At 39.5% G+C, this 27,505-nt stretch overlaps 1 protein-coding gene across 5 annotated transcripts in view; it reads left to right on the forward strand.

Moving 5' to 3' along the window:
• Positions 1–27,505, forward strand: part of MED24 (mediator complex subunit 24) — a 349,247-nt gene that overhangs the window by 293,505 nt on the left and 28,237 nt on the right. For 4 of the 5 annotated variants that reach the window (XM_068389049.1, XM_068389044.1, XM_068389055.1 and 1 more), the window contains 2 exons: positions 13,332–13,545; positions 22,976–23,117. In XM_068389049.1, coding sequence (XP_068245150.1) covers positions 13,332–13,545; positions 22,976–23,117 — 356 coding nt within the window. The remainder of the gene's footprint in view (positions 1–13,331; positions 13,546–22,975; positions 23,118–27,505) is intronic. The other variant, XM_068389062.1, reaches the window with a different exon arrangement.

Below are 27,505 nucleotides of genomic sequence, written 5' to 3' on the forward strand. Positions count from 1 at the left end.
CGGGGCACTCCGTGGTGCTGATGAGCGACAACACCACGGTAGTAGCTTATCTAAGCAAACTGGGCGGTACCTTTTCGCAGCAGCAGTGCCATCTTGCAGTAGAGATACACAGATGGGCAGAAGACAACTCGATGACTCTTATCAGCTCGCTTCATTCCGGGCAAGCGGAATGTGCTAGCAGACAAGCTGAGCTGAGCGACTGAGATAGTTGGCACCGAGTGGTCTTTGAATCCTCTGATAGCCAACAAAGTCCTGACTTTGTGGGGTTCCCCGACAGTGGATCTGTTCGCAACGGCCCTGAATTTCAGGCTCCCGTTGTTCTGCTCCCCAGTCCCGGATCCCCAAGCTCTTTGGCAAGATGCTTTTCAACAACGGTGGATAACCTGGACACTTAGGCGTTTCCCCCGTTCTGTCTGATGAGAAAAGTCTTCAACCAGGTACGAGCAAGCAACAATTTGCAAATGACCCTCATAGCTCCGCTATGGCATCACGCAGAATGGTTCCCGGACCTTCTGCATCTCCTCACGGAGATCCTGAGGGAGCTTCCTCCACAACACGACCTCCTCAAACAACCACATGCCAACATCTTTCACAGAGCCATAGACTCGCTTCGACTTCACGCCTGGAGACTATCCAGCACCTCCTCCCACAGAGAGGCTTTTCGCAACCGGTTGCGAAAAGAATAGCTGGACACCTCAGGAGATCCACAGAGGGGGTCTACCAGGCGAAGTGGTCAGTTTTCTGTGGTTGGTGTCGTGGAAGGGGTATCTCTCCCCTCGATGCCTCTGTTCCAACCATAGCGGAGTTTCTTGTATACCTTCGGGAAGAAAAGCTTCTCTCGGTCTCGGCAGTCAAAGGCTACCGCTCAGCCTTGAGTCTTGCCTTTAGACTGAAAGGAGTCAATATATCCTCCTCATTGGAACTTTCTTTGCTCATATGCAGCTATGAGCTTACTTTCCCCCAGGCAGAGCTAAGAACTCCCTCTTGGAACGTGGTTCGGATCCTCAGGTCTCTGAAGGGCTTCCCCTATGAACCACTACGCCAGGCCTCAGATCGCCACCTCACGTGGAAGACAGTGTTCCTGCTCGCTTTGGCTTCGGCCAAGAGAGTCAGCGAACTTCATGGTCTATCTGCTGATGTCTCCACTCTAGGAGATGGGGGAAGTAATCCTCAACTTCATCCCTGAGTTTATAGCTAAGACTCAAAATCCGGGTGTGCCGGACTCCAGGTTCGGCCCATTTCGGATAGAGAGTCTTCGTTCTGTAACCGAAGATCCAGACCAACTGTTACTATGTCCAGTGAGGAGTCTGAGGTGTTACTTAAAAAGAACAGCAAAAGCTCGCCCCCGTGTACGAGCACTTTTTGTCAGCACGGGGAATGTCAAGAGGAGGTCACGAGGAATACTATTTCCTCCTGGATAAGCAAAGTAATCAAATACGCTCTATATCCAGATCCTCCTCTGTCCAACCGACCCAGAGCTCATGAGGTCAGAGGCATTGCAATGTCTTTGGTGTTCAAGAAAAATTTTTCTCTGGCACAGGTATTGCAAGCAGGCGTGTGGAAGCGTCAGACGACCTTCTCAGCCCACTACCCGAAAGACGTAACCCACAGGAACATGGAAACTTTCTCCATTGGTCCTGTGGTGGCCACACAACAAGTGTTCTAATGCCTCAGGCTCCTTGATGGACAAGTAGCAGAGGGTTGAGGGCTGAGGTTACCCGTGTTAGTCTAGGGTGAATGAAAAGAATGTCTGGCTCACTTCTTTCTTTCTCCTTCTCCCTCCCTGGGGAAATACTGTAGCTCTGCAAGACCGAAGCATAGCTGACCTCACCCCTCTACAGGTAAGAATCATTTCCCTTGTGCATCCTGGGTATAAATGAATACTTTGTTACGTCACCAATACCTCTTGAGGGAGGGTATTGGATATGTCTTGGAATCCTCGAGTTCCTATGTGAAGACAAGCCTCAAATGTCTCTCACACAAGCTTCTGCAGGCCGCTATCAGTGAGTTACCTTGTAACTACTTTGATTTTAGCGAGGGTAGGGTTCCCTCTACTATCGATCACAGATCGAAATAGAGAGGACCCCGGGTCATGACCAAGGCTAGTTGGTAGTACTTCCTCCCTCCTAAGAGTAAGTCACCCTAATAAATAGCGAAGGTTTGTATCTGTGTTGGAACAAATAACAAATTTGGAAATAATTTGTATTTTTCCTAACATACAAACCTGAAGCTATTTATACAAATTGGCCCGCCACCCTGTCCCCCTAGAAGTCCTGCCAGAAAGCAAAAGTGGTTACTCAACCGACAGGTGTGAGTGAGCGGGGTAGCTAGTCTACCTCAACCCCCTCGCGCTAACTAGTGGATGTGGTAATTATCCCTCACTAAAATTGTCTTGATTGGTTTTCAGCGTTGCCGAAAGTAATACTCTAATAAATAGCTTCAGGTTTGTATGTTAGGAAAAATACAAATTATTTCCAAATTTGTTATTTTTTAGCTAATTTATTGTAATACTGTACAAGCAAGATTTATTGATGATACATCAATGAATAACTTACCTGTTTTTTATACACTCGTATTTTTAAGCTATTTTATTGTAATACAATACAAGCAAGATTCCTTGTTAACATGTAGGCTATGTGTACATATGTACAATTTTCAGTATATATATATTATAGGTATTAGTAACTAAAGCACCTCGCACACACATGCACACACACAATACTTATGAATTATGGTTATGTAAAAGTAGAAAGAAGACCAAAGCTAAATACAATGGTATTGAAAGAGAGAGTGAGTTTCAACTTGAAAATTTACATATTTATATAAAATTAATTGTAAATAAATAAGCATGACATTAAAAAAAAATACATTACGATCTTTTATGTATTTATCGAAATGAAAGAAAAATAAATCGCTAATGTGTTTGATATGCGTAGTAGTATTGTGCGTTGGACATACCAGAAAATACTGTTCATTGTTTTTTTTTTTTCAACTTAAATATGTACGTATTGATATAAGATTAACTGTAAATAAATGATTATTATGCTAAAAGGAAAAAACATTTTACGATCTGTTAATTATTTACCAAATTGAAAAAAAATTAAATCGTTACTGTGTTTGATATGCAAACTTAGTAGCATTGTGTCTTCGTACATACTACACAGGACACTTTGTTGGGATTTTTAACTTAAATATGTACTTAATGATATATAATTAAAGTTATTAATTAATTAATAATTATTTGACTAAAAGAAAAATTATGTTATGATCTTTTATTTGTTTACCGAAGTGAAAGAAAAATAAATCCTCATGTGTTTGATATGCGTAGTAGCATTGTGCGTTCGTTCATACAATATCCTACTGTTTATTGTGTTCTAACTTAAAATAAAATTTCCAACAATGTCGCAGTCCAAAAAGAAGGATGTTGTTCAGATGGCGCTCGCGTTGGGGCGTGGGTGGCGTGGCTCTGGTAGGTTGGCTAGGGCCTTTGTATCGGCCCATCCCTTTGACGAAGGAATTAACTAAATGGAAGACAACCTGTGAATAGTGGATTTCACGCGCCTTTGCTTTATACACGACACCCAAAAGGTGCTCGCACGAGGGTTGTAACCTCAGCATTCCATGCTTTTATCTTTCTCTGGTATAATTGGAAGGTTTTATCAGAAAAGGTATATTAGAAGGACTCTTTTCACCGGCCGCCACAGGTCTCTCCCCAGAAATAGATTTTTCCTTCGTCAAAATCCCTTTATTGATGTAAAATTCATTGTAAATAAATAATCATGAGATTAAAAGTAAAAAATGTGTTGCAATATGTTATTTATTTACAGAAATGAAAGAAAAATAAATCGTTATTGTGTTTGATATGCGTAGTAGAATCGTGCATTCGTACGTACAATACAGTTCTGTTCATTGCGTTTTTTAACTTAAAAATGTACAGTACAGTACTTCATGCTGTAAAATTGATTGTAAATAAATAATCATGAGATTAAGAGGAAAAATTATATTACAATCTGTTATTTACTGAAATGGAAGAAAAATATATTGCTACAGTAATGTTTTTTTTTGCGTAGTACCATTGTGTGTTCATACAGTACATACAATAAAGTAATATTTATTGTGCTTTGTTAACGTGAAGTTGTACTAATTGATACGAAATTAATTGTAAATGAATAGGCATGAGATAAAACGTAATATGTTACGATCTATTATTTATATACAGTACTGAAATGAAAGAAAAATGTTTTGTAAATATATGAAATTTTTTCGATTATTTGTTAGATAATTTATCTACTGTATAGAAAAACCTGCAAATCCGTGATCCCACAAATGTTAACCCTTGAATTGCCGGGGGATTACTGTACAGTCGGCGTCAAAACTGATGCAGCAAATTTCAGAGGATTTCGTTCGAAATTCACCAACTGGCAACTACAACGCGCATCTCAAAAACTTATTATTTTCCTACGTTGAAAGCTCAATTAAACAAAATAAAGCTATCATATGATGCACAAATATCAAATCTATGATATTTATAAGAATCATATGAAAAAAAATTATGATAGTAATTATTTCAAAGAATATTAATTACTTCGAATTATAGAAATGAAACAATTTTGAGATTTTCGTTCAACTCAAGATTTGTTCAACACAGGATTACTAACATTATCTATGTATATTTCAAGCAATGTGGAAACATATATTTAATATCGTACTGTATTATCAATTATCCAACAAAGATGTAAAAACCATGCAAGTATCAGTAAAATATTAAAGGGAAAATCTTCGTAACATTAAACATATTCAACCGTGAACACACCTAAATTCAACAGAGAATTTGGCTGGGTTGGTAATTCTTATAAACCGACCATTCGGACTCTACCTTCAGCTTTGCTTTTAGTTTCAACCAACAATACAAACTTAACATTATTTACCCAACTAATGAATTACCTGCCATGGCCTATTAGTGGGGGAATTCGCTCTAATATCCTCATATCCAGTCAGTGCCTACTAGGGCGGGGGCCATGACCCCAGGGCCCCCATCATTAGCCTAGTCACAGCCTTCTGACGAACATGGCGATCTTTGAGAGAAAAACGTTTTTCCACAAAGTTTCCCGTGAAGTTGCCAGTTAGCATATTTTATTCCAATTATTGTCATCCTTTTTTATCCGATAATAACTATCAGTGATTAACTGTAGAACCACTGAAAATGTTTCCCTGGTGAATGGTTGTGTTAGTTGCAATGGTTTGTTAGAAAAGATTTTCTTCGTAGAAACGTCTGCGGAAAATTGATTTAAGTCTCACCATTGGTGGCAGTAGATTCCAAGTGCATAAGCAAGGGATAATGTGTTTTGCAAATTATCTCTCTACTTATATAGCATTATGTCAAAAGTTATCATGATTTCTTTTGATAAAGAACAAAGAAGTTTAGCATCTAATTAAATGAAATATAAATTAGACACAAGTTGGTATGAAAAAACAAAATCCAAGTTATATGCTCATTTGAATAAATGGTTAGGCATATTTCAGTAATCATAGAAATATATTTTCCAGCTACAACCTAGAAGGGTTTAGCATAAACATGGTTTTCCATTGACTAGGTTTTATTATCATGACCTTTATAAATAAATGCTTGGTTTACCAAAATCTTTAAACTTGTTTAATAGGAATACATTAAAAACATATCGTTGAATCTTGCTCTCGCGTATCAGTATGTAGGTTACTTAAAGAGATATACATTTCATAATTATTTCATAATATATATATGTATATATATGTATGTATGTATGTATGTATGTATGTATGTTGGTACGTATGCAAAAGAACCACAGGGAAAATGAAAATCGTAAATATAAGGTTAAGTCGTGACTAGTGTCCTATTTTCATTTTCCTTGTTGTTCTTTTACATATGAGCATCACATCCCTGAGATTTTTGCGCATATGTGCGTGTGTGGGGGCGAGGGCGGGGGGTCACTCCGGCTCTCGGGCATAGCTTGAGTATTAGATTTTATAAAATTTAGTTAAGCATGCATATAACTTGGATTTAGAATTTTTTCTCATACCAACTGGAGTCTTATTTATATTTCATTTAATCAGATGTTGAACTTCTTTGTGCTTTATAAAAAAGAAATCATAATAGTTTTAGATATAGTGATATAAAAGTAATTCACAATCCCATTAGGCCAATGGTCCTGCACTCGATGGTTTCTGCTGCCACTGAATGGTGAACACATTATATCACACATTGAGCGGTGCATGTGTTTCTACGGGGAATTTTTTTTTCTTTTTTAATTGACAACTATTGAACTAACATTGACCATTCACTAGGGAAATGCCTTCTGTTGTTCTACAGTTAATCACTGATACTTGTGAAATGCCATAATCACTGATACTTATTATCAGATAAAGAGGATGACATTAATGGGAATAGAATATACTGACAACCCCACGAGTTTCTAACAAAGTATGTACAATGATTTTTGCAGTTTGTTTCACCAGTTTTGATGCTAACTGTAGAAATCTGTTTTGACAGAACCTCTCAAGTAGGCTTTTGACATGTACATGTTCTACAAAATTACTCTGTTCTTTGCCTATCAATGACTATTAATACAACTTTAGTGCCCTTTTATGTCAGCTTTACAGGCTATTTGTGGTAATCTCTTTCAAGTGTCTACTATGCAAGAATTTTTGCAGAGATCCACATCATTAGTAGATAGTCTTTTTCAAAATACCCTGACCAATAAATCCTTTGATACAGAGGCTAACCATGTTCTTGTGACCTTCCTCAATAAAAAAAAATGATCTCCACTCCACCAATAAATCTAATGGTAGTAGATATTTTTTCTCTTCATTAGCCTTTTTTTTTTTTTTACTAATATGCAGTTTCAGGATATCCAGAGCTTTACTGGTTGTTCTGGGCTTAGGGTTTTTATAAAACACCATCTAAACAAATCCAATTAGTTCAACATACGTGTGTGGTTTTGGGCTCGATTGTATGTAACTCATAGGGGAAATTCTGTACAAGAGAGAGATCCCCAACTGGGTTGCTTAATAGAGGTGCCATGATAATCTTCTAGCTAGTTCTTCAGAAATATCCTCTCATTATATGATTGGGTTGACATGACAGTTTCCTTTCACACAAGTAAGCATAAATTTGTTATTGTTCTGACACTAAATACAAACCCTTTTGCTCTTTACTAGGGAATATACTTTCGGCAAAGCTGGAAAACTAGCCATAAGACTTTTAGCGAGGTGTAACTATCCCACCGCTAGTTAACGGGGGTTAGGGGGTTAGTACCAACTACCCCGCTCACTCACACACCAGTGTTGTCTCATCATTTTTACTTTAGGATCAGTTTAGAGTGGACGTTCATCTCTCTCCACCTACACTGACTGCCAAACTGACTTATCTTTATCGCTTTCTCCTTTTAGGCTTGAGTGTTACTTCTTCCGGCTGTCATGCGGATGTGTCCTGGACCTGATGGGTACAAATGCAGTGCCTTCATGTCCGTGGTCGAGACCAACCCCCTATACAATGTATCCGGCCTGCCGAGAATGACCTTGTAATTAGGATGACACCTGTGAGGAGTGTCGGGAGTGGTCTTCCTCCCAGTGGGAGAGACATCGACGGGGGTGCAAAAATAACTTGAAGAGGGACTCTTCTCCTTCGGGGTCATCCTAGAAATCCAAGAAATCTTGTACTTCGTCATCATTCGTTGATCTCTTCCTTAAGCTCCTTCTCGCCAAGTCTTCCAGGGGTTGATTGAGTAAGAGTGTTGGCCATTTAACCCCAGGATAACCCTTAGGTTTGAAGGACGCTACCGCTTCCCCCAACAAAGCAGCGCTGCCCTTCTCCGCAGGTGAGCCTTTCTCTGTAGGTGATTTATTGCAGATTTCGTCTACCCTTGATGTTGGTGGTCCTCTGTCAAAGGAAGGTCTCTTGGAGTTGTTGCGGTTGGGATTCTTCATGATTTAGGCTTCCTGATCGCTATCCTCTGTCAGCGCGTGATCACCTACTTGCTCAGATTCATGACACTTCTGCTAAACCTTCAGTAGCAGCTCGCGACCCAGTTCCTGCTCATGTTTCTTCATCGTCCCGTGAGCAGCCAGCAGCTCGCAGTAAAGCAGCACGTGACCATCCTTCATCACACAGTCATCCAGCGGAGCCTGATCGCCAGGTTTCGCACGACATTCCAGCAAGGGATCCAGCAGAGCACAGTCATCCAGTCTCTCGCGTTCCCACATCTTCTCTGGGGAATGCAGAGCGCTTGCACAGAACCTTGCATTCTTCTACCCTTGCATTCTCCGACTTGGTCTTGCAAGTCAGAGTGAGATTCTATGCCGGTCCCCTTACGGCTAGGTAAGAGGTCTGTCTCTCCTTTTCAGATGCCAAGGACACGGACTCCCTGGAGGCGATTGCCAAACCGTGACCTGCCCAGCAAGGTGCCTTTTACAGTGCCATCTTTTGAGAAGGTCGTCCCCTGGTTCGATGCGTTGGTGAGAGCAGTTAGCTTGGCAGTAACAGGTGCTGCTCCCACAGGTAAGCAGGTATAAGTAGCCTCTACCAGTACTCCCAGGATTCCGCTGGAAACATTAGTCTCTTCAAAGGTCTCTTCTCCTCTGCACTACCTGAGGTGCAGGTCGGCTTTTCCAGCTTCTTTCAAGGAACATCAGCCCCTGATGATGGTTTTGCTAAACAGGTCTAAGATGTGGGACTTCTCGGGTTCCTCAGATACAATTCAACAGGACTTCTCCCATCTCTAGATGAATCCGGTTAGGCCAACGAAGAAGAGGAGAAGGCAGAAGAACCTGAACCCCCTCCCTGGGAGACGCCCTTCACCCCCGTAGAAGCCGGGGTTCGAGATCCCTTAGGGAGATCTCTTTGATGTCATCATATCGCCTCTCTCCCATTGAGGTCACCTCTCCAAGACAACGCTCTACATCGCCAGTGTCTGATCAACCTCCGCCAGTTCCTTCCCCAAAGGATGTCTCCGATTTCTCCAGGTGCAAGGAGGATCCAAGGCCTTCCCTATTTGCAGAGTTCCTTCCTCCTCCAAGGGAGAGTTAAGGTCATGACGACCATACCAAAGTGCAGCACTGCTAGATCTTCCTTTCAGATCCAGGAGAGGTCTCGTGGTTCTTTATCTTCAGCGACAGTGACAGAGGCTTCCACGATGTCGAGGGTGTCTTCTAGACATGACGACGACTATGACCCACCCCAGGCTCCTATGAGTGGGAGCCCGTGGATGTATGGCGACCAGGACTCAGAAAACAACTACCTTCCCAGGTCAGTAAGTCCTAGATACTCTGAAGTCAAACAAAGAGTCTGATCACACTTTTTGGCAGGAGCTGGCATGCATGAGGACCATCAACAGCTTCGACAACCCCTCCGTAGCTCCGCAAAAAAGCAAAGACACCATCTCAGACCATCTCTACGGACCTCCTAAGGCCAGCACAGCTTTGCCCTGGTTGAGGTGGTTGAAAGGGGCCAGGAAGAAGGCATTTACTCAGATAGGCAGCATTTCAAACTCTCTTCTCGCCGGCTCCTCAAAGCTTCTCCCAACTCCCTTTAACCAAGAGAGGAAGTACTACAAGGTGTCCGATGAAAACCTCTCAGCCCTGCTGCTGGACCCAGCCATCAAAGCCCTGACAAGAGTGGTTTCTTGTAACAGGCTTAAGCCTTCCAGTCACCTTCTCCGCAGCAGACATCCTGAACATGGAGAAAGTCGCAAAGTTTGCCATGCAAGCAACTTCGTGGCTAGACCTATGGCTGCGGTCAGTAGGTCATCTGGGTACTAGTAATGTTGAGTTTATTGCCCACCAAGTGGTCAACCTGTGGACTAATTAGGCGGTACTCAGTAATCAAGAAGTTCCATCAATAGGTTCCAAAGTTTGAAGTGACCAGACTTCGGAATTTGATGTTGGAGTGTCCCTCCTTCTTCAGTGGGCCATGACATCCAGGACCTATGGAACAGCTCCTCCTCCGAGGAAACCTCAAATGTCCCGGCCACAGACCAGCAACAAGAGTACTTGCTCATTCAAGGGTTCATCCATAAAACCCTTTCCTGCCCGGAAGCAACAGGAGGGAAGTAAATCCAATCGATGCGGCAAAGAACAAAGAAGTAGTAAGAAGTAGTGGTTGAGGCCACCCCACTAGGGAAGGCAATCCTCTCATTTGTCCACCAGTGGGGGATGCCTGCAACACGGGGCCAAACCCTGGTCAGTCTCCATGATTTGTTCAGGGTACTGTATTGCGCCCCATTCACACAATCTGTCCCTCCATTGACTTAAAGTCGAGTCCAGTTTCATCGAGCTCCTCCACGAAGGGTTCTGTGAAGGAGCTTGGCTTTCAGGGACGAAGTCCCCGTCCATGTTGGAGAAGGGCATTCTTCAGGAAGTTCTCGATGGGTCCCCAGCCTTCTTCAGTTAACTCTTTCTTGGGAAAAAGGCGTCTGAAGGCTGGAGACCCGTCATCAACCTCTCAGCCCAAAACAAGTTTGTTCAACAAACTCCGTTCATCACAGAGACGGCAGACATGGACAGACAAACAGTAAGACCACAGGACTTCATGCCCACTCTAGACCTCAAGGACGCATACTTCCAGATCCCAGTACATTCGTCATCAAGGAAGTATTCAAGGATCGTCCATGACAACAAGCAATACCAGTTCAAGGTGCTTTGCTTCTTTCTTTCAACAGCACCTCATGTTTTCAAAAGAGTTTTTACCCTAGTGTAAACCTGACCCCCAGAATCGGCATCCGTCTTATAAGATACCTGGATGGCTGGCTGATTGTTACAATCTTAAAAATATTATAGGTTCTTTTGATATTTAAAATGCTATCTTTTTCAAGGCCCATAACACCCTCCTTTTCTAATATAACTAATGAACTAGGCCTCTGTGTTACCGAAACCACCAGAGTTTTAGACACCGACCTAATTAAGAAAAATGGATTCAAGCATCTACTCCTCATTATTGTCGTACTTTATATTGAGAAATATCATCTCGATTTTGTTGGCATGGTGAGAGTAGGAATCAAGACCAGGCAACTAGGCTCCCAATGACGTGTGTTGACCATGACATAGGGCCCCATTTCTGTATGGTTATCAAATGATATATAAGTTGCAGTAAATTATATTGCTCTTTGATGGAATCTAAAGATACTGATTAGTTATTATGTTTGAATAAACTAATTTTTAGCCTCACTTGTTATGGGCCTTGAAACAGATTGTAAATAATTCCAGCAACAACCAATGAAAAATGTGGAATGAATATAAAAAGAAACTCACAAAAACACACCACGTTTTAACACAAACTTATATAGAAAATCAGGGTTGCCTCTTCTGTTACTTTAACTGAAAAATCAGAAATATCAAAATAATAATAGACAAGGGGAACAGTCAATAAGGTAGTTCAATACTTATTTGGGATATTGAATAGTCTTTCGCAGTTATTGAGAGGGTACTGGCTTGGAGGCTTAAGGCTTAAGAACGTCGCAGCAGGGAGGCTGAAGCTCAGCTGAAACTGGCATGATGACTTCGAGGTACCTGCTAGGATCAGAGCTCACAAAGTCAAGGGTATAGGCCCCACCCTAGCTTTTAGGCTTAGTGGACTAAGTGTGGAAGGCTCGAGTCGGGAAGGGTCAGACCACCTTTACGACCTTCTATTCATGGGAATATACCCATAAGTCCCCTGACACCTTTATGCCTTGTCATGTTGTGGCTGGTCAAATAGTTGTGTAACCAGCCCAGCTTCCACATGAGACAGGAAACCTCATCTATGGTTATGTGTACAGATATGTAAGTCTGGAATGAATGGTATAATGACTAGCTCTTCTCCTTCATTTTTCTCTCCCCCCTCTTGATGACAAAGTATTCTTCCAAGCTCCATTCTTTATCCATACTTTACTTTCTTACTTACTTTCTTACTTCAAGGGCTGCTTTTCTTATCCTATACAGCATTGAACCCTACTCTCTACAGGACCTTCAGTAATTTTATCATGGTCATTCCAAGGCATTCAGCATTTCACACTTTATACTGCCTATTTATTGTCAAATCCACACTATTGAAGCACTTAGAGAACAAGGAAGCCTTCAGTTTCCTCTTGAAAGCCTTAATATCTTCAGTCTTTTGAATGTCTAGTGGGAGTTTATTGGATAGTCTCAGGGCCACATATTTTGTAACTATTCTCTTGTCAACACGATTTGTTGGCTGCACAATATGTAGTAGCTAAGACATTTTGGACGTCCAGTTTTGATAACTTGATGGTTATTGTATGTATTTTAAACTCAATTCTTGCTTTAATAGACAACCAGTGTAAATCAATTAGTGTAAGGGTGATCCTTTTATCAGTCTTACTCCTCTGTTTATTGTGTTTGGTAATTTCTTAAGTTGCACTTTTGGTATATTGTAGTTGATGGAGTTACAGTCGTCAATCCAGGTAATAACACAGTTTATCACAAGTTTCTTTACAGAATGTTCATATGTATACTTCTTTATGAAAGCAATTTTTCTAAGATGATAGCCGGCAGCTTTTACTACATTTATTTGGGCATTGAAAGACACGTTAAAGTCTTGAGATACGCCTAGATCATGAACTTTACTAGATGTCGGGGCAGAGTTGTTATCTATGTTTACTTTAATATCACCTAGGTTATAGGCTGTTTTTCTTTCCAATCACCTGAAACTCAGTTTTATTTTAATTTACTTTTAGTTGTTTAATTGTCATCCATTTCCTAACTCTGGCACGAATTAGGTTTAGAGTTTCAGTGGTGTCGTCCGTATCATTTATGGAGAAGTAGAATAAAGAAGTATCTCCCTCCATCCTCCCTAAATAAGGGGGAAGGATGATGGAATCTATACCAACCAATTGATCATCACGCAGGTATTTTGTTGCAAACTGATACTCTTGTGAGAAGGGTATCTTCATTTGACAAAATACATGTCTCTATGTACAGGCCAGGTCCAATTAGTCTTCAAATCCCTATGAAAGACAATTAGAAGGTTTCTTGAGTCACACTTTGTTCCTGATGGGACCAGGTGGTTGGACACTTCCAGGGAAGAAAAAGAACTATTCACTTAGGTTCTTGGAAGACTTAGTATTCTAACTATTAAAGGACTCAGGTTTGTATAGCTAAGAAAAATACAAATTAATCTAAAAATTTGTCATTTTACAAATATTTCAGTTCAGTATTGTAATGTTCAATTGCAAAATAGTATTTCGCTGACCTGAATTCTTTAGTTTTCCTAGACAAGAATTTTTTTTTGATAAAATATCCTTTTTTTTTTTCCTAAAGTTTTTTGGTGTCAACTGATTTTAATTCTGTTATTTTATTCAAAGCAGCACCAGTGGAACAAGTGGAAAAGAAATGAGCATCGCAATGGAAACAAACACGTCAACCCTCTTGTCATCACAAGAACCTCTTTCTCATCTTTTGAAATACACATGGCAGCAAATTTTTCCAACCGGAATATTGAATCACAAAGCCCTTTCTACATTCCGAGACCTTCTTAGACTTGGTGGAACAAGGTGGTTTGTCAGTGACTTGGTACAGGTAAGGGTAAACTAAATATTTGTTAACTAATCCTCATTAATCCAGAATTTTCAATAATCAGGAACCAATCACAATCTTTAAGCGTAGTTTCAAGGAAGTTCATAGTTATTACAAGATACCATCTTCTTCAGGTTATTCCCATTTCTATATGGGATTGTTGTTTCAAATAAGCCTTTTCCATCTATTTGTATGCTGTGCCTCTGCTTCATTAATTCCCTTCTCTCTCAAGTAATCCCATACACAGTCCCTTCATCTCCTTGGTCTTTCCCTTCTTGTACCTTGAACTTTGATTTCCATAGTATGCCTCCCACATGATCCTCCTCTTTCCTCTGTAAATGTCCATACCATCTCAATCTTCCTTCCTGCACTTTCTTTGATATTTCCAGAGCATTTGTTGATCCTCTTATATAGTCATTCCAAATTCTATCCTTTGTTATTACTCCAGACATCTACCTAAGCATTCTCATTTCTACTACATCCATGTTTTTCACTTTAGGTTAACATATGCTTGCTGTCTCTGTACCATAGAGCACTGTTGTTCTTACGACTGTCTTGTGGAATTTTGCCTTAAGTCTTAATGGCACCCTTTTGTCACAAAGGACTCCAGAGCAGATCTCCAGTTATTCCAGCCTGCCTGTATACAGTGTTTTACTTCTTCCATACTTTCACCAGCAATGATTATGGATCCCCGGTACTTAAACTTGTATACTCTCTTTATTTCTTCTCCACCCATCCTAATACTTTCTCTACCCTCTCCCTCCATTGTGGAACACATGTATCCTGTCTTGGACCTGCTTATTCTCATTCCTCTGTTCTCCAGTGCTCCTCTCCACCTTTTTATCTTATTTCCAGGTATTCCTTTCTCTAGCACACAAAACAATTTTATCTGCATACAATATGCTTTATGGCAATGCCTCTCTTAACTTCTTCAGTCATAACATCTATCATTATATTGAAAATGAATGGACTAAGTACTGATCCCTAGCACAATCTTACTCTCACCTGAAATTCTTCCACCACTCTGACAGTGCTCCTCACTCTGGTATACATCTCTTGGCTCAGCTGTATGTACTTTTCAGGGACCCTCTTCTTCCTCATGCACTTCCACACTTCTTTTCTCAGGACTCAGTCATAAGCCTTTTCATGGTCTATGAACACCATATGTCAATCCCTTTGCTTTTCCCTAAATTTCTCACCATTTGTCTCTGACAAAATATACCATCTGTGGTTCCACTGCCTTTCATAAATCCCATTTGCTCTTTTCCTTTTTCTACCTCTTCTCTTATTCTGCCATTCATCATCCTTTCCAATAGCTTCATGGTTTGGGACACCAGTTTGATGCCCCTGTAGTTACTGCACTCTTGAACATCACCTTTGCTTTTGAAAATTGGGATTAATATTCTCTCTCACCCCTCTTCTGGTATCTTTCTTGTTCGAGGATCTTTATCGTTAGATTGTATAGTGTATCCACCCCTTCATCTACTAATGCTTTCCATGCTTCTACAGGGATCAATTCTGGTCTTGTTACCTTGTATTTTTTCATCTTTTTCAGTTCATTTCATCTCTTACATAGAAAACTCCATTACCTTACCCGTGTTCGGCTGTACATCTTTTACTAGTCTTTCGTTTTCATCCTTTAGGAGCTGTTCAAAGTACTCTCTCCATCGCTTCAAGATGTCATCATCTTTTCTAAGTACCACACTATCTTGGTCCTTCATTTGCTTAATGTGTGTAATATCTTTTGTACTTTTATTTCTTGCTTTTGACAATTTAATAATTTTTTTTCATCTCTTCCTTTGTTCCTAGCTTGTTATACACCTCATAATATGCCCTAGCCTTAGATTGGGCTACTTCATTCTTCATCTCCTTGTTTTTCTCTATAAACCTACCCCTCTCCTCCTGTAGCTGTGATTTTTCCCATCTCTTCTTTGCCTCCTTAGCTTTCACTGCTTTCCGAATGTCTTCATCCCACCACTAAGCTCTCTTTTTTCCTCCCATACAGTATCAGATGTCTCACCTAGTATTTTTTTTTCATGCCTTCTCATTACTGCTGCATTATATGTCCATCATTCCTGAACCTCTTGAATTTCAAAGTCAATTTCCCCAAACCTTCTTCTTGAACTCTCTTTGCTTACCTCCCTCTCTCTTTAATATGTACCATTTAATTTTCCTCACCTTTAGCTTTGGGTTTCCTTTCTCTTTTGAGCTTCAGGTGTATATTGGGGTACTACATGATTGCCTGGGATAACTTTGCAGTTACAAAACATGAGTGCAGTAAAACCTTTCATTTGTGGTGAAAGGATCAGCTTCTGTTTGACTTTAACAATAGGATTCAAAACTATAGTAAAGTACTCTACTCCAAAATATAAACATTATTTAAAAGCTTGCTAAAAAGATATAGATTATGTTATCCTGTGAAATGTACAATTGATAACAAAATTAATTGTAGTTCTGATGTTCATATTGCAAGTACTCTAGAAGCTCTGTTTATCAATATTTACTCCTAAAATTTAAAAAAATTCCTGTTTTCTTTCCTTTCAATAGACATAAGCCACTAGTAAAGTAATGAGACTGTTTAGTATTTAATGGCTAGAAGAGAAGCAGTGACACATCTGATTGTATGTTCAGTAACTCACTTTGGTGTCATCTGTTTGTGTAACCATAAGTTTGTATATCCCACAAAAGAATACAACACATGGTCATATATCACACATAGAATATTATACTAAAAAAATCTACTCTCCTCCTTGATTTTAGCCTATCCTTCTTTCTTCAGCCAACTAATGAAGACTGGAATTTTGCCTTTTACTCCTGATTGTGTAAGGGTTATTTCAGTGTGTTTATATGTTACCATGCATAATCATACCACTCTCTTTAGACAATGGCAACATTCCCTATGTAAGGCAGTACTCTAAACCCCCCCTCCCAACACCACCCAACTTAGAGACTTACCTATCCTGACATCTCACCTCACCACCAATTGAGACACGAGATTTTAGTCTTTATTTATGTTCATATAACGGTTGCCTTATTGTATCTCCATGTTGGCATATGTGATCAAATCATATAGGAAGCATTCTCTAAAGTGAGATATAGCTGTGTTGTTCTCGACCCCCCCCCCCCCCCCCCCCCCGGCTCTCCCCCCTCTAATGCCCATCCATGATGCCACACAACACACCAGCCATGCAAGTTGTTGAAAGCTCCGTTTGGTCAAATTCTATCACAAACTTATATCTAAAACCACATGAAATTATCTCCATTCTACAATGATTACCTGGAAATATCTCACTCCATATAAATCTTCCTCTTATTTTTTTTAATAGATTTACAAATTCCTACATTGTTTACTTGCATTTCACAGATCTTAGGAAATTTCCTCAATATCATATTACTGATCACAATTGTAACCCTCATAGCTTTAAACACAATGACACAATTAATTTTTTTATTATTCCTTATTTTATCAACTATCATTTCCACAAAATAATATAATTTTCATGTTTTAAAGATATATTTTAGGTATATAATATATTTCCTATGAGTATTGTCCATTTTCTAGCAATTAGAAGTTAGCCTACTATAATTATTTCCATTTATGGGCATTCTATGTAGTATTTGAATGTAAGAGTATCTTTGTAACCCTAGTACCTGTAGCAACGGTGACACACAACACATTTTTTTTTCATTTCTCATTGTCTCAACTATCATCTCTTCAAAATGGTATAATTTTCATGTTTTGATTATATAATGTATAAAGCTTCTTCATACGAAAATTTCATGCTGTGAAACGTGATTCAAAAAATTTTCGACTTGTATTTCAAAAGATGTTTGATGCTACAAAACGAGGTATGGTACGAGATTCACCCGACCTCTGATACTAATTTTAGAATTTGCGCCCCGCCAGCCGTAAACTCGCCACCATCCTCTCGCGCTCCCATTGGTTATTTCCCTACTATGATGCTGGTTACCGCCATACGATCCTGCACTCCGATTGGTCAGCATCTACTGTATATTATCCCATCATGCATCTACATATCAGCATACTCGATCATTTTGTTGTGACAGTGCTATTGTTCGCATTGAATTGGTGTTGGTGATTTTGCTTTCACGCTTTTACTGTAGTTGCTGAACTATACTCTGTATTGTGTTGCGTTATTCAACTTGTAAGGTATGTAATAACATACCTTACATGGGTTCCAAGAAAGTTGCTTACATGCAAGGAAAGAAGAGGATTCTTTCTATTGAGACGAAGCTTGAGACAATCGAGAAGTATGAGGCTGGCATGTGGTCAAGTGTGGTCGCTAAGGTATATAGCCGAAATCCGTCTATGATAGAACCATCCTTAAACAGAAGAAAGTCATTAAAGCCGCAACACTTTCTAAGGGCGTTGTTGTTTTCTCCAGTAATACGAGTCACGTCCATGATGAGATTGAGACTGCTGCTTGTTTGAATTAAGGATAAGGAAATCACTGGAGACGCGATCACCAAGACGATTATCTGCCAGAAGACCAGTGCCATTTACGGTGATCTCGTGCATGCTCAGACTGAAGATATCACAGGAGAAGGGACATTGAAGCAGGCATCCCCAGCATTCAAAGCTTCTCGGGGGTGGTTCGAAAAATTCAAGAGACGGTCTGGTGTTCATTCGGTGGTGCGTCATGGGGAGGCTGCGAGCTTGGACATGAAAGTGGCCAAAGCCTTTGTTAAAACATTCGACGAGTTGACTCTCCAGGAAGGCTGCAGTCCCCAGCAAGTCTTCGACTGTGACAAAACTGGGCTTTTTTGGGAAGAAAATGCCTCGTCAGACGTACATCACTGCAGAAGAAAAGAAGCAACCTTGGCATAAGCTTATGAAGGACAGGCTTACTCTTTCCATCTGTGCAAATGCCTGTGGGGATTGTAAGATTAAGCCTCTGCTGGTGTATCTCTTCAAGACTCCTCGACCCTTCAAGGCTCACAAAGTGATTAAGGAGAAGTTTCCGGTGTTGTGGAGGGCTAATTCAAAAGCTTGGGTAACAAGACATTTGTTCACCGAGTGGGTAAATTTTTGTTTCGGCCCGACTGTGAAAAAAATATTTGGAAGGGAAGCGCCTCCCTCTGAAATGCCTGTTGGTGTTGGACAATGCCCCTGCTCACCCTCCTGGCCTCGAGGAAGATATCATAGCGTATTTTTCAATCATCAAGGTTCTCTTATCTTCAGCCTAACACCACCCCTCTCCTCCAGCCCATGGACCAGCGAGTGATTTAAAACTTTAAGAAGCTCTGTACAAAATATCTCTTCAAGAGATGTTTTGAAATCACAGCACAAAACTCACCCTGCGTGAATTTTGGATGGAGCATTTCGATGTTGTGATATTCTTGTGACTCATTGATAAAGCTTGGCGGGAGGTTTTGAGAGGCAGCTTGAACTCTTTGTGGAAGAAGCTATGGCCTGATGAGGACGACATTATTGATCTTCTCAAGGAGCTTATAAAATGGCGGCTTTTGTTGAAAAGAGGCACTCAGAAAAGGTTCACTCAGGTGTTGGTCTTGAGTAAATAAATGGCAGTTGTCTGAGTCATTTCAGGAACATTTTAAGCTGGCAGAAACAAGCTACCTTGGATTGTTATTTATTGAAAAGGCCTTCGATACTAGTAGGCCAAGAGGATGAAGAAAATTATTAAATTTAGAAAATACAAAACATAAAGTAAAAAAAATACAAAATTAGAAAAAAGGCAAAAAAAAAAAAATTTATTTTAAGTTTTATCGTAAAGTTCAGTGTTAATATTTTCTGCTATTTGTTAATGTGTTTCGTAAAGTTTAGTGTTATTATTATTATTATTATTATTATTATTATTATTATTATTGTTATTATTATTATTATTATTATTATTATTGTTATTACTTGCTAAGCTACAAACCTAGTTGGAAAAGCAGGAGGCTATAAGCTCAGGGGCCCCAACAGGGAAAAGAGCCCAGTGAGGAAAGGAAAAAATGAAAATAAAATATTTTAAGAAGAGTAACGACATTAAGATAAATATCTCCTATATAAACTCTAAAAATTTTAACAAAACCAGAGGAAGAAAAATAAGAGAGAATAGTGTGCTCGAGTGTTTTCTTCCATTTATTAATGTATTTCTAGATATTAATCTTTGGTACCATCGTTCAATTAGTTCATTATGCATGTTGCATAAGATTTTTCATAATTCTGACCATCCTATACATTCAGATCATCCTGGACAGTTCCATCCTGTTCGTAATACTAGGCATGCGGTAAATTTTAAGTCAGGCCTTCTCCATCATGAGGCTCAAAACTACACAGTATTCTAGAAGTTTTATTCCAGCTGTTACCAAGTTGTGGAATGATCTTCCTAATCGGGTAGTTGAATCAGAAGAACCTCAAGAGTTCAAAGTTACAGGAAATGGTTTTATGTGGAACAGGCTGGCATAAGTCTTTTTATAGTTATATATGAATTATCTGTTTTAATGTTGTTAATGTTTTCTAAAATATTTTATATGTTGAATTAACGACAATCACTTTCGAAACACACCTAACAAAATAAAAACGACTTAGCGGGCAAGTCCAAAACAGAAGGATCACCTGGAGAGCGCGAGTAGTAGGTGTCGGTAGGGTAGCCCAACTGTATTCTCTAGGGCCTGTCACGGCCCTCCCCTTTGATGAAGGGATTATCTAAATGGAAGACAGCCTGTGAATAGTGGTTTACACACGCCCTTGTTAGATATATGACACCAACAAGGTACTCGCGCGAGGGTTGTAACCTCTGCATTCTATGCTTTTATCTTTCTCTAGTATATTTGGAAGATTTATATTAGAAAAGAAGGACTTTTCACCAGGCGTCACAGGTCTCTCCCAGAAATAGATTTTTCCTTCGTCAAAATCCCTTTTAAAATATTTTATTTTAATTTTTCATTACTACTTATATCGTTTATTTATTTCCTTGTTTCCTTTCCTCACTGGGCTATTTTTCCATGTTAGAGCCATTGCGCTTATAGCATCTTGCTTTTCCAACTAGGGTTGTAGCTTAGCTTGTAATAATAATAATAATAATAATAATAATAATAATAATAATAATAATAATAATAATGATAATTATGTTTCTACCATTTATCATTGTCCTCATTCCAAAGGTAAGGTTCCCCATTGTTGTTACTGTATTTTCAATTTATTGCATTACTGTACTATCTGTTCTAATTAGACAATTAGACATTTCATTTAAATGTTATTAATGGTTAGGTTATGTATTGAATGATCCAAATGGTTGGATTTAATTGTGTTTAGTACAGTTTAAACTTAGTATAAAATTTAATGTGTTGTTTTTGTAGGGCTTGGAATGAATTGGACGATATATTTAGTGTACATGTAAAAGGCGACTCGTAATGCGAAAAAATTATGGTACGAAAGTCACTCCGGAACCAATTAATTTTTTATTGTGAGGCATTGACATTCTACATAGTATTTGGCATGTAAGGGTGAATTGCTCATTTCTTGACAATAAATAGAAAGAGTTTTTGTGGTTTTTAGGGTGAAATACAATAGAAAATAAAACAAACTTGGATAATTATTCTGTACTCAGCATCAAAACAAATAAACATGGAAATGTAGATTATCTTAGAGTAAGTGCGCATGTATATCTGATGGTGACAAATCTTGTATAGAGCTACTGAGCAGGGGTCTGCTGCCTCATAGTGAAAGGGCAAGATTAATTAGCCTCCTTTGTTAAATCTCAGAAGGCCAGTAATTTTTTAAAAGTAATTTGGATAGTACCTATGCAATTCCTAACCCTAACATGACTTCTCAAATTGGATTTAGGGTAATACTGTTTCATTCAGTGAGGTTTCTGATGGTTCACTGCACCTTTTCAGATCCTCTTACAGAGCCACACAATTATTTTACTTTAGACCCTACTGCTGCTAAAGTTTTGCATCCCCACAGTCCTATTTCCCTCATAGACAACTAGATTGCAAGGCAAAAGACCGTATTGGTAGTCGTAATATCCCTCCCCTCACTAAAGTAAGTGCTCATCAGCAACCTTGTATTTCCTATTTGGATGGTGTGGCATAATGTAAGATTTCCTTTTGTTCTTAATGTTGCTGAAAAGAAGTTTCAGATAAGTTGATTCATTGCATAGGATTGTAGTGGACTTCATACGTGCATATTTAGCCACTTGCTTATTATTATTCATCATGATCATCATCATCATCTCATGTGGTATTACATGCATTCTAGTAAACAAGCTTCTCTTCCTAGGTTAGTAAATCTTAACCTTGATATATTATTTTTAATTAAATTTATCCTGTCTCTTTCCTTCACTGGCATCCCACCTCCCGTAGAGTGTGTGAGTTAATAATATGAAAATCAGGAGAAGTTCATGAAGAAAGACAGAATTTTGATAATAAAATTTCTTATTTCTTTGTTCTTATTTTTATCAGGTAGAAGGTTGGCTAGGGCACCAGCCAACTGTTGAGATGCTACCGCCTGAGAGTTATGGGGTCCTTTGACTGGCCAGACAGAACTACATTGGATCCTTCTCTCTGGTTACTGTTCATTTTCCCTTTGCTTACACATACAACGAATAGTCTGGCCTTGGCCTATTCTTTATATATTCTCCTCTGTCCTCATACACCTGACAACACTGAGATTACCAAACAATTTCTTCTCAAGGGGTTAACTAATGCACTGTGATCATTCGGTGGCCACTTTCCATTTTGCAAGGGTAGAAGAGACTCTTTAGCTATGGTAAGCAGCTCTTCTAGGAAAAGGACACTGCGAAATCAAACCATTGTTCTTTAGTCTTGGGCAGTGTCATAACCTCTATACCATGGTCTTCCACTGTCTTGGGTTAGAGTTCTCTTGCTTTAGGAAATACGCGAGCAGACTAATGTATCTTATTTTTCTTCCTCTTGTTTTGTTAAAGTTTTTATAGTTTATGTAAGAAATATTTATTTTAATATTGCTACTGTTTTTAAAATAATTGATTTTTCATTGTTTCCTTTCCTCACTGGGCTGTTTTCCCTATTGGAGCCCCTGTGCTTATAGCATCCTGCTTTTCCAACTAGGGTTGCAGCTTAGCAAGTAATAATAATAATACCTGTAATACTAACCTGATGATCATGTACATGCCCACCCTCCTCCCTGCTGCCTTTTGGTGTCAAGAGGACAGGGATAATGTATACTTTAAAACTGAGGAGGCAAAGAGACAGATGTATCAGTTACCACTTACTGCTAGGATGTTCCTTCCTTTACTCAGGGTATGTGTTTATTGAAGGGAAAAAATTTAAATTTTTATTAGTCTTACTGGTAAATGCTGATTAACCCAAGTTTCTGGAGAAGAATCAATATGAACTTCAGGTTTGTATAGAAATAGGAAATTTTGTCAATATGATTTTTTTTCTTACAATAAAAATAACATTGCTATTTTATGTTTTTTAGTGTGGTATGCAGTGTGTCTTCAACTCTGACTTGAATCGTGCTGTTGATCTGATTTATGGTCTTCTTCATCTGGATGTAGTTGGTTGCACGCTGAGTTTGTTGGTTCATACAATGCCTTTATATATGACTGGCCCAAATACAGGTATAGTAATACAGTTTTGTAATTAATCTTCAGAGGAGGATTTAATTTAACAAATTGGGGTTGTAAATCTTTAGAAGTGTATGTAATCATTCTATTTCTCTTGAACTGTTTTATATGTTAATTTTGAGGGTGCACTTTGTAGAATGCACTGCTCTAGCGTCGATAGTATGTAGAATATATGCCTAAGAATTTAATCAAACTAGTTTTATTTTTTATTTGGGGACAATTTAATATTATTTTCATGTTTCTAGGATTTATCAGAATTACTATAATTACTTTTTTTTTTGGTAGGGTTCTCCTACTGTTTTCATTAGAATTCAACAAAATTTGTAAACAGGTATTAATGTTGGTATTTTTCTATTGTTGATAGGTGGTGGGTTGGCTAAGGGCACCAACTACCCCTTGAGCTACTTGCTCGAGGTAAAGCGCTTTCTATTTCCTTAAACTTAAACCAAACAGGCTGACATATTTTCAACAGACATTTTCCTTTTCTCTATACATCTTACAACACTAAGTATACATTATAATTATTTTTAGAATTCAAAGTTCCCACCCTGTGGTTAGACATGTAGACCCAAAATAAGTAAATGATAAAAAAGTCCTTGAGGAAATTGTATGTTTAGTCTTTCTGTAAGAGGATTAGAAAATTAGTTCTAAATCATTATTATTACTATGTACCTCTCCTGATGTTCATATTGCTTCTCTCTCCAAGATGGTTAAATGTTGACATCTACCCTAAAACTAAAAAAAAATTCAATTTTCTTTCCTTTTAATAGCTGTGCCCTAGTCCAGTCCTGTTATGATTTGATGATATATGGGAATAGTACTATGTGGGTACCCATATCTCCTTCATCATTGTTTTTTTTTTGTTGTTGACTATGTTACAATTGACACGATCTACCCGAGTTTTGTAGGAACTCGTTATTGATTATTATAGATTAATAAGGGATATCAATGAATTGTTGCTGGGTGATAATGATCTTCATTCTCTTTGTGTCTCATGCCTACTTAAAAGATTACAGCTGTAATTTAGTTAAGAAGAATTATCAGAGCTAATTGATTGCTGTAGAAGTGAGGTTGGTAATGCCACTCCGACCATTACCAAGATTGCTTAAAAGCTTTTTACTGATTTTTATATATTTTTGCAGTATAAAGAGGCAGCCAGCTTTCAGGCAGAAGCAGTGATTTGTAATCTGCCCTGTTTCATTGTGGCTAGCAGTTCTAATGTACCAGTCAGTAAGTGTTCTGTTTGTACACAGGTCATTATAAAGTTGAAAGCCTCTCCTCAAGCCTTACTCTCTTTAATTACTTCAAGTTCTTCTCTTGCAAAACAATTGCATTTTTCTGATCCGGCCAGCTTTATATGACCGAGCTGACAATCTGTATCCTAATATCTCTCCACTTACTGAAGTAGGCATTCATGAGCAATGTCTTTATACATTTGCGAATGATCTGGCATTTGTTTCTACTAATATGCAAACCTGAGTTCTTAAAGACGAAGACTATCATCAGCATAGCTGGAATAGCCACTGAAATTGTTAACAAGATAATTAACAACAGGTGGTGATTGCAAGAGTGTAGCCCCACCCTCCTGCCCTCAAAGACTTCAGTTTTGTCTCTGGTTGCAGTGAGTACAGACATACTGTTGTGACCTCTCTGATGCTTTTTATTTTTTTTTTCTTTACTGAAAGAGGATTGCTTAATGTTGATATAACTTATCATTCCTGGTTGGAAGGGTGGTCACTGCAACTGGTTTATGGCTAGACCGGCTATAGACACCCACACGCTGGGCTTCTTCTAGAGGGCATGATTTTTTGCAGTCATCAACATTGTGTTGAATGCAGATGATGCCCTCCCGCTCAGTGGCAGGTTTATGTTTTGAGGAGGATGGCAGTGGCTAGGTCTTCTCCGGGGTCAGTCTTGGCAATGCGCGAAATGATGGCGAAGAATCTTTTTAGCTCCTTGTCCTGATCAAGTGCACCTGCTGCTGAGTTTTCTCTGCATACCCCCGTGATTAGTCCTTGGTTAGTATACTGCAGGATCAGGGAGATCTCGGATCTGCATCTGCAAGTTTTTCAGGCTATGAGAGTGAATGGATTTCCCCAGTGATCACTGCACCCTAGTAGTCACCGGAAGCTATCCTGTTGCATGGCAACAGGCTAGAAAAATTTTAAGTGTTTAGTTATTGTCTGATGCTTATGCATCTTTCAGCAATACCATAATATAAAAATTGTAATTATAAACAAGAAAAACAAGAAATGAGAAAAAACTATCTTAGAGAGACTTGCAACAAAAGTTTATTTACAAATTTCATGTATACTGTATTGGAAAGTATAGAAAAGCTATTTTTTAAAGTTGAATGAAAAACCTTTTTTGGGGAAGTGGTGTGTGAACTCAAAGGACTTTCCTTTGAAAGGTTAAAACAGAGAATCTTATACGACATAAATACTTAAGAAATATTTTCTCCACTGCTATAGGGCAATTGTATTAATGTGCAAAGCACAGACTCAGTGTGTATAGGGGAGACCTAAGAGGTCAGGTACTCTTGAACTCGAACACAGCACCTCTAATACCGAAAATCATCTGCTATGGGTAACATCATTACCTATTCATCATTGCATATCTGAACGAACTAACGCTACAGCTAGGGACCAGTCTACTTGCGCCCCGCCGTCATCTATTATTTCCAAGTGAGAATCTATTTTCTTGCTCCTGTGTAAGAGGCTAGGGAGCTAAGTGACGGGGGTGTTAAACGGATGTTTACAGTGCCCACCTCCTGGTTCTATGCTCAAGCTCTTTGGAGTGTAGCTTTTCGGAGCGTAGCGTTTCAGAGCGTAGCTTTTCGGAGCTAAGTGATGGGGGTGTTAAACGGATGTTACAGCTCCCACCCCCTGCCATTGTAACCTCAGATCATAGCCTTGAGCTTCTACTTCATCCAGAGTAGAACCCGCCAGGTTGCCGCTCATCCAGCAACCACCTCTTCCTTACATAGAAAGAAGGAGAGAGAAATTATGTCAGAATTTTTACAAAAATTTCTGCAAGAGGAACTTGCAAAATTAGATCAGATTGACAAGCAAGCGAGGTATTCAACCCTCACTTTCAACTATGTGCCAAAACCAACACTCGCTACCCCTCTCACATTCGACATAACGCTCTCATCCAACAACAGATGAGGGAGTTCAGCGCTCACACACACCTAGCACACAGTAGAAGAGATTATGCGCACACTCTTGCCGATGAACCTAATACCTCGCTAGCCATTTCAAAACGTGTCAGTTTTAATTAAATTCAAGGGGGTGAATTCTATGACGAGACTAAGACCATGCGATCTTTAGTGCACTACAAACAGGAGAGGCAGACACTTAAGTTATTACACTTAAGTTATTTGCATATACGGGCACACACTAACATTTCTTGTGAGCGCTCACCTCGCCAGCACTCACCTCGTCAGTGCTCACCCCCTTCGGCGAGTTCCTGTCAAGCGTACTCACCTTACCATCAGTATGCACAACACTCGCCTCACTAACACTTGTCTTTTCGGCGAGCTTCTGATCAGCAGTTGCCTCGTCATCAAAGTGTTCCGGCACAGCGTGCGCCCATATAGAGATTCTTGGTGAGCGATCACCTATCCATAAGAAACAAGAAACAGCAAAGACAGTTTCTTTTGCAAAAGATAAATCCTGGATCCAGGAACTGGTGCAAGCGCTTAAACAAGTGGTCTAATGACCAACTCATTTGCCGTATCAACTCATAAAATCACTCCAATAATTCCTCTACAGGACCCCACAAGTTCCTTGGCAAGGAGTTCCCCTCCCTCTGACCCAAGACGAAGGAGTGAACAGCAGCTCCTCCATCCTGCCATACACCCCTCTCCCCCTCGTAGAACATCAAGATATGAACAATATCTACATTTTAAGCATGATACTACCGGCCACGCCCCGGTGTGAGAGAGATTGGGCATTATTTCGATCATCCCTCGGAAACACGAGGCGTCAACGAGCAGATACTCCTCCTCCGGGGGATTCTATCCATCCAAGAAAGAGCAGGGGCTTGAGATTTCTCTAACAGACAACTACAAGTTGAACCCCATAGATTTGGAACTGGTAGTTCTGAGCTCTTTGGCACCCAAGGAGCCCCCACCAAGTACGGCTTCCCCAAGGACATGAGGACAACAGAGAAAATATTTTTCCATCCGCCCAAGATTACCAAAATGGTCCAAAAGAATTGCATTTTGAATTTAGGGCAAAGAGCATCCGAGGGCCATCCCACAGAACACAGAACGCCTTCCACACAGCCGGAACATAACGACCTGCCTCCGAGGTCTTACACTGCACACCAGATCCCTGTTAACAACCGACATTCTCTCTGAGCTCCCAGGAGTGTGAGAT

The sequence above is a fragment of the Palaemon carinicauda genome, chromosome 1 (assembly GCF_036898095.1).
Source record: "Palaemon carinicauda isolate YSFRI2023 chromosome 1, ASM3689809v2, whole genome shotgun sequence".
In the NCBI taxonomy this organism is placed as follows: domain Eukaryota; kingdom Metazoa; phylum Arthropoda; class Malacostraca; order Decapoda; family Palaemonidae; genus Palaemon; species Palaemon carinicauda.